The 19,854-nt window shown below is 39.6% G+C and overlaps 1 protein-coding gene across 4 annotated transcripts in view; it reads right to left on the minus strand.

Moving 5' to 3' along the window:
* Window positions 1-19,854, minus strand: part of MYRIP (myosin VIIA and Rab interacting protein) — a 233,614-nt gene that overhangs the window by 62,205 nt on the left and 151,555 nt on the right. For all 4 annotated transcript variants that reach the window (XM_087917080.1, XM_087917079.1, XM_087917082.1 and 1 more), the window contains 4 exons: window positions 11,433-11,569; window positions 9,306-9,389; window positions 3,155-3,252; window positions 331-411 (listed from right to left, as the gene is read on the minus strand). In XM_087917080.1, coding sequence (XP_087773206.1) covers window positions 331-411; window positions 3,155-3,252; window positions 9,306-9,389; window positions 11,433-11,569 — 400 coding nt within the window. The remainder of the gene's footprint in view (window positions 1-330; window positions 412-3,154; window positions 3,253-9,305; window positions 9,390-11,432; window positions 11,570-19,854) is intronic.

The raw sequence follows: 19,854 nt of genomic DNA on the forward strand, positions 1-19,854 counted from the left end.
GTACATTGCTTTTTTGTGATTCTGTTTAATTTACTTGTTATAGCTAAACAATAAATTCTCCTTACTCATTAGTGTGTTCATTGTTTATGGATTCTCAAAAAACAGTTTTGGCCAGTTTTAAAACAGTTTTACAGGCAAAATACTGAATTAGAGCAAAAGTATCTATAAAGCCGGAAATCCTTGCATAAATTAATAGTCTATGTTGTTTCCTACTAGGAAATATGATTAAAATAGTGTGATCTTACAATTTGCAAATTAATATTAAAAAGGCTTATACATTATTATTCTTAATGATAAATTCATCTAAACAGTGCAACCCTTGTGTCATACCTTCTGGACAATGGTGGTAGCAAGTTCTTGTATCAATTCTTCTTTATGATTTTGCAAATAACAAGCTTCAGACAGTTTGTCCTTAAAAAGATATGTAAGTAAGCATTCATTATAAATACTCAGAAATTTCCAATTTTAAAATGTGCATAATGGTTTAACAAACACTATAAAACAAATCCCATTTTATAAAATTAAATCCATTACCCTCATAAACACAAGGGATTTTCTTACTTGTTCAGTGTTTGTAAGTGTATGTGTATATGTGTGTCAGCCTGAAACAGTGGTGGGATTCAGCCGATTTGTACCTATTTGGGAGAATCATTTGTTAACTTTCTGAGCACTTCGGAGAACCAGTTGTTGGAAGAAACCTCCTTCCAACAGCCTTTTGTTTTTTTCCCACTTTACAGGGCTAATCCTGTCAGGAAGTCAGGAAGGAAATATTCTGGTGTGCCCCTGTGTTGTTTCCAGCCTGATCCTTATCTTTATTGCCCTGTTTACAGAAACAGCCTCTCCAGTTAAGCCTTGTTACATTGTAACAGCTAATCATTCTTGATTGTATGCAGAAACTTGTCTGTCACCTGAGCTGCTTCTCTAGAGGGGCTTGACTTTCTTAAAGGGGAAGGGTTGTTTTAAGCTTTTTATACTGCTTTAGTGGTTCCTGCACTGTCCATTTGAGTGTACTTCCAAGATGCAGGATGCAAGCTTGGCACTCTGTCTGATTTTTTACTGCCTTTCTGGGGGCATGTGATCTTTCCTTAAATCTGATTTCCTTAGGATATCTTTTGTGGTGAGTGAGACCAGTTGGTATCTTTAAGTCCTGCTTGTCCTGGGTGGGAAAAGATGCTTTGTCAGTTCACTGAGCACAGGAGTCTCTTGTCCAGGTTATAGTTGTCTCAAAGGTGCTTTTTTCAAGAGGCAACTGGACTTCCTCGGTTTCCAGAAAGTCCAGTTGCTGCTTGAAAAAGCACCTTTGGGACAGGAGTCTCTTGCATTGTTTTGGAGTGGCCAAGACACATGATTGCTCACTGAGAGTAAGATTTTGAAAAAAGGAGGTAGGGGTGTGGATCCTCCAAACTGTTTTAGTATTCTCTAATGATAATAAGGCTTAGTAACATGGCAACAGGCTTGAAGTTTATTTAGATATCTATAGCATGAACTAATTTTACTGTGATACAGATAAACTTGGGAGGCTTGAACCTGGGTCCCCTACATACTTTGTTAAGTTGTCTCTTTAGCTTGGCACCCACTTTCTGGAGAGTTTAAATGACTTTTCTGCCAAAGGGTTTCACTTTATGAGCAAGAGTTCGCTGCTGATAGTTATTGTTGCATTTTAACTATTTTAATTGCTCAAGGTGCTCTGGCACCCTGCCTAATTTATAACTCCAGGTTGCAAGTATTGCTGATGAAAAGGAAGGTATTTGGATAGAATAGTTTAGGTTTCTATGATGGCTGTAACTATCATTGTTCTTCAGTGTGTATTCCCCCATTTCTAATCTAATTATTGGTATTTAGAGCAGCTTTTTGCAAACAAATAAACTTTTTTGTATTTTTGTATAGGTAATCCTTGAATTACAACAGTTCATTTAATGACCATTCCAAGTTACAATGGCTCTGAAAAAAGTGATTTATGACCATTTTTCATATTTACAACCATTGCAGCATCCCTATAGTCATGAGAGGCTGGGTGAGGTGAAATGCCCCTCGATGTGAGTGGAATTGAGTTGGCCACACCCACTCAGTCACATGACCACTTAGCCACACCTACCCAGCTGGTTGTTAGGGCAGAGAACCGGTTGTGAAATTATTTGAGCCCCACCACTGAAGGCCTGAAGCATTCCATGATTTATCCACCTATCTATGGCCACATTGGCAGGAGATATTGTAGGGTATGCATGTACACACCTGTGTATAAATGCATACCTAAAAGTTGATCAAGATAATCATAAGGAGAATACATTTGGGAAGACTCTGCTTATGGTTCCATGTGGGTACGATTAACACAGAGCTCAGACCTAGGAATCGCAGGTGATAATGCACTAGTTATTGATCTCTTTCCCAAGGAAACTCCAGCTGGTCTTCCTGATGTCTTCTTTTAATGATAATTGAACACATATCTGTTCAACCAAATATTTCAGAAATATCAAATTATTTTTAAAAATAAATTTTACTCTTGATTTTTCTATGTTTCTTGTAGAATAGATAATATATTGCCTGTTTTTACTTATGGATAGTTTGGAGAAGGAATGTAAAAAAATAATTATTGTTGCTGTGATAATAAAGAGGAGGGAAATGGTATATGAATGAATAATTAATATGATAAAATATAAAATAATTTAAAGTGAAAAGGAATAGAATAAAATAATGGAATAGAATAAACCCATGATGGTGAACCTATGGCATGCGTGCCACATGTGGCACGCAGAGCCATTTGTGTTGGCACATGGGCCGCAGGCAAATTTACCTCACTGCACATGCGTGTGTCTCACAGCTGATTTTTGGCTGGTTTGAGGCCTTTTTCAGCTTCCCAAAGGCTTGAGGAAGGTGTCTGCAGGCTTTGCAGGATGGATAATAGGCCCATTTTGTGACTTCCTGTATTTTGCAGGGAGTGGGGGGTGCGCGCATTGCCTTCTAGGTGCTGGCATGTGAGCATGCATGTGCAGGCGCACACACAATTTTTGGCACAGAAGCCCAAAAAGGTTCACCATCACTGGAATAAACTGTAATAATATTGTCCTGTAAATTTACTGCTTTTTCTATATGAGCAAGTAATACACATGACTAGAAGGAATACTTTTTTATTAAATGGAAAAAATATTTTTCTTACCAAGCTGTCACTATATGTCTCTGCCTTGGAAATAGCTTCTTCTATTACTTCTTCTGCAACATGCAAGGCTACAGCAATAGTGCTTAACATGCTATGTCCTAGGCAAAGAAGGTAAAAATACTCATGACATTTATACAAAGGAAAAGATAATTGAGATAGAAATGAAACTGCTTTCCCCAAAAAAGGGATCCTCAATAATTCATTGCTGCAAACCAGATATTTTTTTTCCTTTTAGTATCATACAATATTTCTTCTAGCCAGTCAAGGCAACTGTTCTACTAGGTTAGGCAGTAAAGGAAACTCCTGGGACAAGAATATAACTTTACTGAAGATTCCATGTGGTTACATAAGTAGAAAAGCCAGTTCTAATGATTCACTCAAAAAAAGCATAGGAAAACTCTCCCCTTTCCCTCTGGATCTCCCATTATTTATCGTCCCCCAGTCATTGGCACTCTTTTTATTTTGGGAGCAATCTGTTTGCCTTGGACTTTCTCAGCTGAATGATCTAGAGGTGTTAGGTCTGTCTCAGGCTTCCAGTCAGCACACTTGCACCCCAAATTTTCCTCTCTTATATTCCAATGTCTTCTCTCCCCTCTTCTATTACAGTTGTCTGATTGCAAGTGGGGCTGTGTAGAGAGTCAACCATGACAGTTTGTGCCCAAAGAAAATATCTTTATTTTTAACATAAATAAATGTAGAAACCCTTTTAGTTATAATTAGATGGCTAACTAGATTACAAAACAGTGTGTGTGAATACATTGCCATTAAAAACAATTATACCAGAAGCTCAGTAAAGCAAATTTCATCCATCAAAGATATTTTCAATGTTCATTCAAAAAAGATTAGGTGCTATAAATAGCACTTGTAACGTAAGTCATTCATTCTACATGGCAATTTCAATTTTAAGTATTTGGTGGAGAGGTAGACTTTCTCTTCTATGTGAAACGGTCTTTTGGGGCGAATGTTTCTTATTTGCCTCTACCTTTTGTGTTTCTGTAGCTTTGACTAATGCTTTCTTCACATTTATCCAAGTGTTTTATAGTGAGCCCATCCGCACTGTTAAGCTGACTGAGTGGGGAGGTTCTCAGGAAAGCTCTGGCATGGGAATGAATTATAGTCTCATGGCTACCTTAGTCCTGTGCTGCTGCAGACTGCATTATTATATGCCACTTCAACAAATGGCAACAGGTCTGCCCAATTAGTTTACTGGTAGTTAACACAACACCTCAAATACTGTTTTATCATTGCATTTGTACGTCCTTTCACCCCATTTGTACTCGGATAAAAAGCTGAGCTAAGTCCTTGGGAGGACCCAATCAATCATACAAACTCCCTCCAATATTTTGCCATGAACTGGACTCCTCGATCTGAAATGATTTGCCTCAGAACTCCATGTAGCCAATAGATGTGTTTCAGGAACAGTTTGGCCAGTTTCTGAGCTGATGGGAGATCAGAGCAGGAAAAAAGGTCAATTACAGTCCAAATTAAAGTGTTTGCCCCACTCTCCAGTACTTCTACTATAAAGTCCATTGTGATCTCTTCCTGGGGTTGTAATGGCTTGGCCACTTGCTGCAGCAATCCAGGGGGCTTCCTGGGCCTCTTTTTCATGGCTGCACATATGGCACAGCCTTTTATGTAGCTCTCAATGCCTTTTTTCATCCCCTGCCACAAGAATTAGTTCCTGGTCAGGTGCCATATCTTAGGAATCCAAAGTGGCCAGCTTATTCAGCATTTTTTTTTTTGCAGCACTTGAATCTGGAGGGTGCTAGGGATGTACAACTTAGACCTCTTCCATGCCAGTTCATCTCTGAGAGTTAGGAGTTGGCAGTTGTCCTTTAATCAGGGGTCAGATTTTAACTCAACTTTAGATTTCTGGGTGAGCAGGGCTGTTCTGATGCTTTGTGGGTTTATTGTCTTGTAGTGGCTTGTACTGTCTTTTGTGTGATGGGGATGATGATGTTAGTTAGGAATTGATAGTCACCTAACAGTTGGGTTGGAAGTATATAAACCAGGATAGACATTTAATACTGTCTCTTTAAGGGAATACTAAAATGGTAATTGAGTGTGGTTCCTCAAATAGCCATAAGATGGAGCCAGAAAACTGGGTTGTTAGTTCTGTTGTTGTTAGCTGCTAGTTGGTCGATGTTCTGTTGTTCGCTGTTTTTGGTTCCTGCATTTTTCCCTATTGACTGTTGCTGATCGTCGTTCTTCTTGGATTGCTGTAAGTCTGTTACTGAACTGTGTATGATACTGGACTTTGTTATTTGGATTATCCCTGGACTGAATACTAACTGCTTTAACCATGTATGATTTGGACTACTTGTTGTACTTTGCTTAACCATTTACTGGAAGTAAAACCTACATTTTACTATTCAGTGTATCTGTGTGCTGGTCATGTGTTATTCAGCATCACTCTCATTATGTTTCCCTGTGTGCACTCATTCTCTTAACGGGGAATTACCTCAACAGTGTTGATCACTTCTTCCCTGTTGCTCTTGTACTGTGGCATCTGGGACAGGGCATCTACTAGGAAATTCTTTCCCCCAGGGAAATCAAAGCAGTTAAAGTACTGTGCCATCAGTTTTGTTTGGGTGAAAATTTCCGAGAGGTCCTAAGTACCTCCAGATTTTTGTGATCAGTCCAGACCTCAAACAGCACTTTTACTCCCCTTGAAAAAATGGCACCAGGTTATTAAGGTCCATCAGATAATGAATGCCTCCTTTTCCCACACTGCCCTTCCCCTTTCAGGGTCGGTGAGTTTCTTGGAGGTATAGGCACAAGGTTGCAGACTTTCATCTTGATTTTCTGGAGGATCACTTCCCCATAGTGCTACATCACTGGCATCTGCTTGGATGATAAATGCTTCCTCGGAGTTTGGGTGCTTAAGGACTTGTTCCTCTGAAAACAGCCATTTGAGCATTTTGGATACTCTCTGGCATCCATAGTCCATTCTAGAGGCTGACCAGGTCTTGGCTTGGGGGCCCCCTTCCTGGTTTCAGCAGTTCAGTGATTGGCAGGGCTATCTTGGTGAATTAGGAGGTGAATTGCTGGTAAAAAAAATTGCGAAGCTTAGGAAGTTCTGCAGCTGCTTGCAGGTTTGAGGTGGTTACTATTCCAAGATGGCCTTCACTTCCTCTGGATCTATCTTTATCCCCTCACTCAATATTCAGTACCCTAGGTCTAGGCAGATTTTGTGGAATTCACATTTGATAGTTCAATGTAGGTTTGTCACTAGTTTTTTGAGTACCTGGCGGACTAACTTGACATGCTCTTCCGTTGTCTTAGTGAAGATAATGTCATCTAAATACACTAGGATCCTGTTTTACAAGTGATCATGTAGCACCACATGTAGCACCTTCAACTGATTAGTTGAAGTCTAAATGGCATCATTTTAAATTGGAAGTTCCCTAGAGGGCAGTTGAAGGTGGTCTTCCATTCATCCCCCTCTTTGATACATACTCGGTAGTATGCTTCCATTAGGTCTAATTTGGTGAAGATTTTCCCTTTCACCAAAGCATGTGAGCCAGCATGTCTTTCATTGGGGGAGTGGATACATGTTTTCTATGTATACGACATTAATTCCCCTAAAATCTATGCATAATATCATGGTTCCATCTTTCTTTTCTTTAAACAGTACTGGGGTCACTATGCAAGACTTGGCAGGTTGGATGAAGCCCCTGGCTAGGTTCTTGTCTATGTACTCTCCTAGTTCTTTCATCTCCCTTGGGTTCATAGGGTACATCTTGGGTTAGGGAGCTTTGCTCCTGGTAAGATCTCAATTGCACAGACAGTGGAGCGATGGAGGGGGTGGGGGTGGGCAAGCATGTCACATTCCTTTTCACTGAACACAGCTGCCAGTCCCGATATTCCCTGGAGATTGGCTGAGTGCCCAGTGGGGTTTCTGACATCACCTTTAGCCTCTCATTGTTCTTTTGGATAAGGGCTTGTCGGGTGCCCCCCCCCCCGGGATTGCTTCCTAGCTTCATCTTCCTCCATCCCCCTTCCCACCAGATTATTGGACCCCATTTGTCCATCCAGGAAAGCCCTAGGATCACTGTCTCTCTCATCTTTGGGACTATTATAAAGCAGATAATTTCCCAGTGTTGGCTTATCTCTAGCTGCACTGGCTCAGTTTGGTACATTGTGGGGGATTCCCCCTATTGGTGACCCATCAACCTGTTCAAATCTCAGTGCCTGGGGCAATTTCCATGGATTCCCAGTCTTAGCACCATCAGCAGGCTGATTAGGCAATGGGTGCAGTCTGAATCTATCAGGGCATCCATCTCTCCCTATGGTCCTGATTTGGGCACCACAATTTTTGCAGGGATGGTGAAAGGGTCGATGGCCTCACTTACCATCAGGTCACGTTTAACTTTGTTCTCACTGTCACAAGATGCAAGTTATTGGCTTTTCTTAGCCGGAGTTCCCTTTTCCTCACTTGAGGGAGATGAGACTTCTATGGCTTAGGTGTGTCAGATTTAGTTTTCCTTCGCCCCTTCTCTGCAGTTTCTTTGGGTTGGTTGTGGTTGGCAGATTACTCTTTGGTGTGGGTGCTAGCATTTGGCTGCCCAATGGCCCTGCTAGCCACAACTGATGGGAGTTCGGGACATGGCAGGAAGTGATCCCATGACCATGGGTACAGTCATCCATCATCTGATCTGGCACCTCTCCTGGCTCTGTTTTGGCTTTGCCTAGGATGTGCCCTTCCTTTTATTCTGTTTCAGCTCAAGATCCAGTGTGATCACCATCTGGTATCAGTCCTGGGTCTGCTCGGGGACTCATTGGTAAATGCAGGCCTGGAGTAGTTCCTGGTTGAGCCTCTCTTTGAAGTGGTAGACCAGCAATTGTTCTGGCCAATAACAATTTTCCAGACATTCTGCGGAACTCTCAGACATACTCCTTTGCCGGTCGGCCTCTTTGCTTCACTTCCCGAATCTCTGCTTCACTCTGTAGGGCTTGGGATTCATCTTTGAATCTGGCCCTCAGTTCCTCAAGGAAAACATTGATGTTCCCCAGTTCTGGTGCAACCTGATTGTGAAGTCTGGTCACCCACTCCATGGCTTCTTACCCTAACTTTAACCATCATTGCCACATCCAATGGGTAGCCTGGGGCATAACAATTCAGATGGGCCCACACCTAGTTGAGAAAGAATGCCAGTTTCTCTGGATCCTGGCTCTGTTTTGGCTTTGCCTAGGATGCACACCTGTCAAATGTGGCTTTCATCTGTTGCAGATCCACAGGTGGTGGAGGAGGAGGTGCCCATGGGCCAGGGAATTATCCCTGTGTTGGGTAATAGGACCACGGTGGATAACCCAACCACCCAGGTGGGCTTTTGGCTAGGCCCCAGGGCTCGCAGCCCATTGCTGTTGGGGAGGAGGATTCTGCTTCAGGCTTGCCCCTCATCGCTGCCATGGGAGATTGCATCAAGGAGCTGGGCTCACCGCCTTGCTGGCCCAGGAGAACAGCTTTTTGCTCAGGCCAATGGGATCGGACTTAGGCTTTGGCAAGCCAAGGCTGGTGGGAATAAATGAGTTGCAGCCACCATCAACACTTCAGGGTGTCAGCATTCCAACTAACAAACTCCAAAGCAATAGACTCTGAGACTGGCATTTTCTCAAAGTTCCATTTTATTTGAGTTCCCTCAAAGAATTTCTTTATTGGGTAAATCAAATCGGCACACTTGGCTAACTAACTCTCAATCTTTCCCATGATTTCAGCATAATTAAAATCGGTAATCATCCCTTCTCCCCAGTATCACTGGTCACTTTGGCCAATCAAACAAATTGGCGGAGCTCCTCAGGCACACTTCTTCTCCCTCCATCATCGAGAGATGACCTTGGTTGTCATGACAAAGTTCAATATCGTGTCTAACAATGCATTCCCCCCTCCCGTACAGTGTGGCAATGATGAACCAGGAAAATGGCCTCTAGCAGGTTCAGTTCAGCATTGACATCTATTCTTATTCAGCGTATAAAACTTATTGTTTTCTTAGGGAAAAAATGAGATATGGTGAAAACAAAAATATGTGCAAGTATATAAACATGTTTTAAGTTATTGCCATAATCACATATATTTATCCCAAGTTATTTCACTGCAATTCAAATATTTTATTTATAGTTAAAAATAACAGTAAAATTTAAACATCATTACCCTCTGTCTGTTTGTAGAAACCAGAATCAGTGTTACATTTGCTTTCTTCATTTACTGTGGTTCCTTCATAAAAATGTCCTGCTTCTGGAAAAGAAAAAAAAACTTTCCAATATTATCATTATATAACATCTAAATAGAAGGGTTCACTTTAGAACTGGCCGGTAACTACCAGTCCACCATTCCACATGTGTTGCATTTCAGCTCCTACAATTCCCAGCCAATATGATTGCCTGGCAATTCTGGAAAGTGAATGCTAATGCATACAGAAAACATTTGTTTAGAAATGCCTGCTATAATTCCAATATCACCTAAAGGGACAGCATTAAATCCACCTTCAAGAAAAGGTCTAAATCCCTATAATTTCTTCAGAAATATATATATTGTGTGTGTGTGTGTGTGTGTGTGTGTGTGTGTATATATATATATATATATATATATATATATATATATATATATATATTAGTCCATCAATGATTTAAATATTGTTGACTGATGTAAAGATAGAACATGAAGTTAAGAAAGATTGCACAAAAATGCTTGACATAATAATTTTTTTAAAGTTTTTACATAATAAATTTTAAAGGTCATCATTTCAATGTACAGAGAGATGTTTAATCACTCTTCTTCCACTTGAATGGAAGGTGTAGACAATACTATTATTGTCTTGCTCTGGGAAGAACAAAAAGAAACAGATTACAGTTGGTGATAAAATGAAAGCAGTTCTTTATGTAAATTTGTGTAAGAGAAGCTCTCCCACACAAAACAGAAAAGTAAATGAAGCCTTGTTTGAAAGGACAAAAAGGTCATGCTTCATGGGCATATAAACTGAATGTTCATATTTGATGAAAAAGGGAAATACACTTTGCAACCAAAATGCAATCTTGTTTATTCTTCCTTCTCCCATGTATTTTAAAATGGCCAATGAGACTTTATTTGACTCACAATTCTTTACCCAAGACATTGTGGCAGACAGTGGCTTAATTGCAACTATTTGTGAAGTCTGCCAGTACAAATTATTGCACATTTGATTTCTATAAATGTGTAACAGCTCAATAAAAATAGAATATTACATGTGAGAAATTCTAAGATGTTTGTAATTAAGAATATATGTTCTATTATGTATAGCCACCAATTTATATCTGTGAATATGTGTATAGTATATGTATATTTATATGTGTATTACTATAATCATAAAATTCTAATCTGTACCCTAACTAAAATATTTTAAAATTAGAATTATACAGTATTACTTGATTTTTAAAAACAAAGCACCTCCAAAAACTGAATATCAGTTTCTGCATTTATTTTCCAGGTAGTCCTCAACTTACAGTAGTACAATCACATTGAAAACAGTTATTTATGACCGTTTTTTGCACTTAAGACCATTGCAACATTCCCATGGTCACATGATCAAAATTCAAATGCTTGGCAATTACTCATATTTATGAGGATTGCAGTGTCCAGGGGTCATGTGATTACCATTTGCAATCTTCTGACAAGCAAAGTCAATGGGGAACCCAGATTCAACATGTTACTAACTTAACAACTGTAATGTTTCACTTAATAATTGTGCAAGAAAAGTCATAAAATGGGGGGAAACACTTAACAAATGCCTCACTTAGCAACATAAATTTGGGGCTCAATTGTAGACCAGTTGAGGAAAGTTGAGGAAAGCTGAGGTAGAGCAGTGATTAGAATGCAGTACTGAAGACTACTTCTGCTGACTGCAGGGTACCTGCAATTTGGCAGCTCAAATCTCACCAGGCTCAAGGTTGATTCAGCCTTCCATCCTTCTGAGGCCAGTAAAATGAGGACCCAGATTGTTGGGGCAATATACTGACTCTGTAACCCCTTAGAGAGGGATGTAAAGCACTATATAAAGCAGTGAAGCAGTATATAAGTCTAAATGTTATTGTTATTTCTACCTGTATCTTGCACTTCCAGGGCAATATTATTTGCATGATGACACAAAATGCCAATCCTTTCATATACAATGCTTGGCTCTGTCTTTTTCCTGACATACAATAATAATACTTAGATCACTGCACCGTAGGTAAAAATTTTGCCCCACATTTGTATGAGTATTCATGGTAGACAAATGCTTATCTCTGTTATTTTTCTCTCTACCTAGTATGTCACAGCAAGTTCCAGTTTCCAGGTGATGTTTTCTATATAAATTCTTCAGAACTTTAGCACTTCCAAAACACTTGAAGCGACTTTTCACATTATTGTAATACCATTCCAGGGACTGATCTCTTAAAAGTCTGAGGGGGAAAAAAAAAAGAAATTTCAAAACCTTAGGATTATTAAAATAACTGTACCATAGTAGCAATACTTTCAAAACAATTTGCATTTTTTAATATTTTCAGTAAGGCTCTGTTTGGTTGAAAGTAAGTAGGGTGAAAGACACAATATTTTATTTTTATTTTGTGGTTTGCTTTTCTGTAGTCCTCCTAATTTTCAAGCTGAATACATTTTGATGCTTATATAGACAACATTATAGGTTTTAAGCAATTCATTATGATAATAATTGTTGTATCAAATGATATAGACAGGAATGGATGTTAACATTCCAATATCTTTACATGTAATTATATGAGACAAAATGGAAGAACTGTATCCTGAGTATGCAAATGCTATTTGTATAGGAAAAGCAATAAGTATGATTGTATATCTTATCTTATAAATTTGTGTAGGACTTTAAAGAGTAATGGTAAAACAGCTAGCTAACCCTCCTCCTTTGAAGTAAATAGAAAAATAGGCATTCCTTCACACACTACAGAAATGGAATTTACAGGTTTTAAAAATACATATGGTAGGGTTTTTTGTTTTTAGTAAAAAAAATCGTAATATTTTGCATGGAATTAGGTGCAAAGATGCAAAGATCAGAGGTGAAATTAACATGCCTAAATTAATAAAAGCTCATCTTAATGATAAAATTGGTATGAGATCTTCTGATCTTTTCTTAATTACACAGTAAGTATGATGGCCTATTCAGAGATAGAAACAGTTTGTCTATTTCATGTTTACTGTTCTGTATTTGTGGTGAAGGGATTTCCTCCAGCCTGATGTTTGCAGATTATGAGACTAAATCTCCCAGAATTCCCAGATGATGAATGGAATCTAGGAATTCTTAGAGTTCCAGTGTATCTGTAAAGCATGATGACACTAGTGTAGATTAAATTAGATTGAATCGCCATTGAACAATATCCATTTGTGCGTGTGTGTGAGAGAGAGTGGGGGGAGAGAGGGAGAGAGAGGGAGGGAGGGAGACAGAGGTGGTATTCAGCAGGTTGTGACTAGTTCTGGAGAACTGGCAGCAGAAATTTTGCGTACTTTGGAGAAACAGCAAATACTACCTCTGACTGACCCCACCCCCATCTATTCTTTGCCCCGAGTCCCAGAAAGAAGAATACTGAGTCTTCTTTTGTTGCCCTGCACAGAAGAAGCAGAATGGAGCTGGAAAGCAGGTTAGTGGGTTGGGGAGGAAAAAGGATTTTGCAATAACTTTCCCCCAGGAGTGGGGAGGGAATGGGGATTTTACAGTATCTTTCCCCTAGAGTGGGGTGGGAATGGAGATTTGAAAGTATCCTTCTCCTGCCATGCCCACCAAGCCACGGCATGCCCACCAAGCCACGCCCACAGAACTGGTAGAAAAAATATTGAATCTCACCACTGGAGGGAGAGAGAGAGAGGGAGAGGGAGAGGGAAAGAGAGAGGAAAAAGAAATCTAACGGAAAAGAAGGCAGTTTCATTATGACCAGATATGTGTGTACATATAATCTGTAGTCATTCTGAAAAGGACCAAGATTTGTATTTCTTTAGATCTAGTTCAAATGTGATCAATTTGTTAACAGTACTGCCACTAGGGAAATATGATGGAGGTTTACTCACTGCTTGTCCCTGGAGTAAAACAATATGTGCTTTAGAATATTTGAACCGCAGTGCCAATTTCTTCCTTCCTCTATTAACAAATCCATGGATACAAAAGCAAGACATACTGTATATCAGTCTCCTGATGTAGCAGTTCATGACAAAAGTAATAATTTGTTTAGTTTGGTTTATTGTCATTGCTCCTCGTACAACGAGATTAAATACCATCTTAAGTGTACATTATGTACACACATCCTTCACATTCTATACATTGAATTGAAAACCCCTGATATTGCATTAATATTGCACTATACAATAGAATTCAACAGAGTTACTGCCCTGGGATAGAAGCTGTTTTTTAGCCTATTTGTCCTGTTTTTATTATCCTGTACCATCTGCCAGATGGTAATAGTTAAAAAAAAAAGAGTGCCCAGGATAAGATGAATCTTTGAGAATGTTTTGAACTTTCTTAAGGCAGCTTTAGAAAATAGCTTGATCCCTTTCTCCCTGTGGCAGCCCCTCAAATATTGGAAGACCGCTATCAAGTCTCCCCTGGTCATTCTCTTTACTAGACTAGCCAAGCCCAGTTCCTGCAACCATTCATTGTATGTTTTAGCCTCCAGTCCCCGAATCATCCTGGTTGCTCTTCTCTGTATTTTTTCTAGAGACTCAACATTTTTTTTATAATGTGGTGAACAAAACTGGATGCAGCACTCTAGGTGTGGTCTTACTAAGACTTTATAGAGTGGTATTAGTACCTCCCTTGATCTTGATTGTATCCCTCTGTTAATAGAACTTAGGATTGTATTAGCTTTTTTGGCTGCTGCTGCACACTGTTGGCTCATATTTAGCTGGTTGTCCACTAAGACTCCAAGATCCCTCTCATAGTTACTGCTATTGAGCCTAGTTTCACCCAGTCTATATTTGTACTTTTGGTTTCTCTTGCCTAATGTAGGACTTTACTTTTCTCTACATTGAATTTCATTTTGTTAGATACGGCCCAGTGTTCTAGTCTGTCAAGATCCATCTGGATCTTGAGCCTATCTTCTAGGGTGTTAGCTATTCCTGCCAGCTTAGTATCATCTGCAAAATTGGCAAGTTCCCCTTCTATTCCCTCATCTAAGTTGTTAATGAAGATATTGAAGAGTACTGGGCCTAAGATGGAACCTTGTGGCACCCCACTGCTTACTTCCCTCCATGTGGACTTAGACCCATTAAGGACTACTCGTTGAGTACGGTTTGCCAGCCAGTTGCAAGTCCATCTAGTGGTGGTGCTATCTATTCCACATTTTTCTAGCTTACTAAGAAGTAGGTTGTGGTCTACTTTGTCAAATGCCTTGCTGAAATCTAAATATATTATGTCCACAGTATTTTGCTGGTCTACTAATTTAGTCACTGTGTTGAAGAATGAAATAAGATTGGTTTGGCATGATCTGTTCTTAACAAACCCGTGCTGACTGATAGTTATTACTTTACTTGTTTCTAGATGTTGGCAGATCTGTTTTTTTATTATCTTTTCCAGTATCTTCCTAGGTATTGATGTTAGGCTGATTGGTCTATAGTTTCCTGGGTCTGTTCTTTTTTCCTTTTTTGAAGATGGAAACCACATCAGCTCTTTTCCAGTCCTCTGGTAGTTCCCCGGTGCTCCAGGATCTTTGAAAGATACGGTGCAGTGGTTCTGAGATGACCTCTGCCAGCTCCTTTAAAACTCTGGGATGTAATCCATCAGGCCCTGGTATTTTGTTTTCATCAAGATCAGACAGATGTTCTCTAACTATTTCTTTTACTTATTTTAACTTTTATTTCTGATCTGTCTTTTACAGTTATATTTTTGGTGGGTTGAGCTATAGTTTCTTTTTGCATGAAGACAGATGCAAAGAATGAGTTAAGCAGTTCTGCTTTCTCTCTGTTGCCTGTTGCTTCCTTGCCATCTTCTCTCTTTAGTGGACCGACTGTTTCCTTGATTTTTTTCTTGTTATTTATATGTTGGAAGAAACTTTTTTTAAAATTATCTTTGACTTTTGTTTCAAGTCTTTGTTCATTCTGAGCCTTTGCTATCCTGACTTTGTCGTTGCAGATTCTGGCTATCTGCTGATATTCTTCCTTAGTTGTATGTCCTTCTTTCCATTTTTTGTACTTGTCCTTTTTTTCTTTCAATTTGCCAGAGAGATCTTTGTGCAGCCATGCTGGTTTCTTCTTGGATTTCTTGTTTTTCTTTCTCAGTGGTATTGTGCTGGTCTGGGCTTCTATGGTCATACTTTTTAGAGTTTCCCAAGATTCTTGAGTTGTTTTCCCCTGTAGGATTTTCATCCATGGAATCTTTCCCAAGTTCTCTCTGAGTTTATTGAAATCAGCTCTTTTAAAATCCAAGATTCTGGTGTCATTATGTTCTATTGCTTGTGTTTGTGTTATGTTGAATTCTAGTATGACATGGTCACTCTCACCTAAGGTTCCTAGAGTTTCAACTCCCTCTATCACTTCTCTGTTTGTATGAATTAAGTCCAGTATGGCTGCCCCTCTAGTTTCAAACTCTATCTTTTGGACAATGAAGTTGTCAGCTAGGTTGGTTAGGAACTTATTTGATTTCTCACTTGGTGCAGAATTAGTTTTCCAATTGATATCAGGATAATTGAAGTCACCCATTACTATTATTGTGTGTTTCCTGCATATGTTTGTTAGTTGGCTGGCAAAAAGGACATCTATTTTTTCTGCTTGATTGGGTGGCCTATAATATACACCTATGGCCATGTCATTCTTTTTTTCTTTTATGTTGACCCATATGCATTCTAGGAGGTTTTCATCTTTGGTTTCATGCATTTCTGTAGCAATATAGTGGTCCTTTACATACAATGCAACTCCACCTCCTCTTTTATGGAGTCTTTTTTTTTTTTAATAGTTTGTATTCGTCTACCAGTATGTTCCAGTCACGGGTTTCATCCCACCAAGTTTCTGTTATTCCAACTATATCATATTTACCTTCATGTATTCGTAGTTCGAGTTCACCCTGTTTATTCCCCAGAGTTTGTGCATTTGTATATAGGCACTTGAGATCTTTATGTCTGACACTGTGTTTATTCTCTACATAACCTGTGTTGTGCCTGCCTGCTCCTACTTTCTTGCCACCTGTTTGATTAATGCACATGGTATGGTACTCACTATTAAATGCTTGGTTTTGGTTGGCATCAAAGTTGATAATCTTACCTGCACAAACATCTATTTTTCATGCACTGGTATCCTTATTAGTTTTAGGTTGCTGGGGTCAGAAATGTTCTGAATCCATTAATTCCCTGTCCCTGCTGTTCAGTTTAAATATTTATCCAGGAAATCTGTGAATTTAATGCCAAGTAACTCAGTCCCTTTCTTTGATGGATGTAAATCATCTCTTTTGTACAGCTTTCATTGGACCAGCTGCAGACATCATGACTAATAAAACCAAAGCCTTCCCTTTTACACCACTCCTTTAGCCACACATTAAATTCTGATACACAGTGCCCTTTCCCTTTTTGTTCCTTGTATACTGGTAGAACCTCTGACAAGATAGGCCTACAGCCGATATTACTAAGTTCATACCCCAAACTCTGGAAGTCTTTCTGAACAGAAAGTACATCCTTCTGGGACAGATCATTTGTACCAAGATGTATAATAGCATCAACATCACAGTCCTTGTTGGCATTCTTGACTATCTTAAGAATACGCTTCTTGTCTCTGCCGGCAGTAGCACCTGGTAGACACCTGACCTCTTTCAAACCTCAGTATCCTTTCCTAAATTTACATCCCTTACAACTGAGTCCCCAACCAGAAGGTGGCTTCTCTTTTTGGATGCCTTGCTCTTCTTGTGTGACTGGGGCATAATACCTGATTCAAACTTTCTCCTTTCCACAGTAAGTTCTTCTTCTAGGACCATGATCCCTGGCTTATTTGAGTTATCATTATCACAACTACCTTGACCTGTCACTTTAGTGTCCCTATTAAGGTCAGCAAGGGCACTGTATCTGTTATGCTGGGACACAGCAAAAGCTTTGTGTTTATGGTCCATAGCTCTCACCCTGCCAGATCCCATGGTTGTCCATACTGCTCTTTTCCTATAGGATCTTTGTGGTAGTGGGGGCTGGTAGCATGGCAGCTCAATAGATGGCTGGATTGGGTCCCTAATTTCTGCTTGGAGAGCACAGATTAGAAATTCTAGATAGGTAATCTGTCCATCTAGACTGGTAATTTTTTTACAAAGCGGACAGTATCCAAGTTTGAAAAGAGTACCGTGAAAGACAGCTGTAAAACAAGTATTACACTGAACTAAGCCAGTCATTTTGAAATAAAATAAAATCACAATCTCAAGTGCACTAACCCTAAATGTATTATTGGTATTCTTGATTTACAGTTATATGATTTGTGCACCACTAGGTGCACGGGCCACTATCTTCCATTTTTGAACAAAACTGTTGAAGACGAAACCCTGGCCAAGCCCTTCTCTGGACCAAGGAGTATCAGAAGGTGTTCGTACTACTCAAAAGCCTGTTTTCCATAGAACCAGTGCTGAAACATCCAGACCCCAACAGACCTTTCATCATCCAAGCTGAGGCCAGCGATGTGGCTGTAGGGGCCATCCTGTTACAGAAAAACGACTAGGGCCAACTGCAGCCATGAGCACACACTTCCCGAAAGCTCACACAAACAGAACAAGGATGGGCCATATGGGAAAAGGAGGCCTTTGCAGTGCAGTGGGCATTGCTCATGTGGAAGAATTTGTTGGAGGAAGCACAAGAACCCTTTAAGATCTGGGCAGACCATAAAAACTTCAAGGACCTCCAAACCCCATGATGATTATTGCCAAAGCAGGTTAGATGGACGCAATATTTCCGAAGGTTCAACTTCACCCTGAAATATGTTCCTGTTGGAAAAAACTTCCTGGCGGATGATTTATCAAGATTGGCCAAGTATAACTGCCATCAGTAGTGCAGGCAATTATGCTTCCTGTCAGCATACTGCCCAAACGATTGTCAATCAATCAGAGGACAAGTTAAAGAAAGAATTACGAAACTTCCTTGTTAGAGGACTCTTGGCTAAAGGCAAATACATCACAGTTTGAAGTGAAGAATGGACTAGTGTACATACCCCCTTCTCTAAGGCCTGTTGTTTTGAGATGCTGCCATAATGTTAGGCAGGCTGGCCATTTCAGGTTCCTTAAAATGTTGCATTTAACCAAACGACAGTTTTGGTGCCCCGCATGAGGTTGGCAACAGAAGAATATGTAAAAAGTTGTCCAGTATGTGCAACCACAAAATCATGGCCTGGAAAACCCCTTGAACGTTTGCAATCAGTGACTGAGCCCAATAGATTTTAGAGTAGAATTGCCAGAAAGCAATGGATACACAGTAATTTGGATAGTGATAGACCTGTTTATCCGGCCCATTTCATACGATGTACCATTGGTGCGATGCCTTGCGAAGCTTTTCATCAATCACATCTATCGACTTCATGGAGTGCCACAGTGCATCATTTTGGACAGAGGAGTACAGTTTACCACCAACTTTAGGTGAGATTTTGTGCATTTGCTGGGATCATCACAGGGGCTAAGCACAGCATTCCATCCTAGTATCAACAGAGCTGCCAAAAGAGTGAAGGCTGCAGTGGAGAGATATTTATGCTGCTATGTGGGTGTCAAGAAGAAAGTACTGCCCAATGGAGGTACACTATAAAGCAAGGTTAGTGACACAAGGCTTTTCACAGATGAAAAATGTGCACTATGATGAGGTATTCATGCCAACTGTAAAGAGTAAAAGCATCAGGCTGGCACTAGCATTTGCAATGGCACATGGTCATAAAATTTGGCATTTTGACATAACCACTGCATTCCTCAATGCAGAATTAGAGGAAGAAATTTACATGGTTGAAGCACCAGGATATGAAAGTAAAAAGACTAACATGGTGTACAAATTGAACAAGGCCATTTATGGGCTGAAGCAGTCAGCCAGGAATTGGAATATATGTTTAGATAAGGCATTGAAAGGTTGGGTTCAAGAATTAAGGCTGATGGTTGCATATACACTAGAAAGTGGGGATTGTCAATTATTAGCATTTGTGGATGATCTTTGCTTCATTGCAAAGGATGTATCACAGGTAAATGAATTTGCTAATAAGATGGAGAAGAAATTTGAATTAAAGAATTTGGGAGAAATAAAAAATTATCTCAGTGTGCAGATACAAAAGACTGAGAAAGGTGGTTATATTTTCAGTTCAAAAAGAAAAATTGAACAATTGTTGGAGAGATATAATATGAAAGATTGTAACACCTATGAGTACAGATTTTCATAACAGTTTGGGTGAGGATGAAAGTGAAGCCTGTGATCAAGAAATATATCAGTCAGCAATAGGGAACCTGTTATATGTGTCACAGTGGCCCAGGCCAGACATAGCTTGTGCAGTAAGCATTTTGAGTCACTTTACTGCTGCACCAATGTAATTACATTGGATGGGTGTAAAAAGGATTCTCAGGTATTTGAAGGGAACTGTGAATTTGGGTCTTCAAATACAAGTTTATGAAGAATTAAAATTGAAACGCCATGTTGATAGTGATTATGCAAATGATGTAAAAACCAGAAAATCCAATTTTGCGATTGTGATATAGTTTGGAGGGGCTCTAATTGGTTGGAAGTCCAGAAAGCAAACAACTGTAGCA

This window comes from Pseudonaja textilis, chromosome Z (assembly GCF_049901715.1).
Source record: "Pseudonaja textilis isolate UNSWEBS1 chromosome Z, rPseTex1.2, whole genome shotgun sequence".
NCBI lineage: Eukaryota > Metazoa > Chordata > Lepidosauria > Squamata > Elapidae > Pseudonaja > Pseudonaja textilis.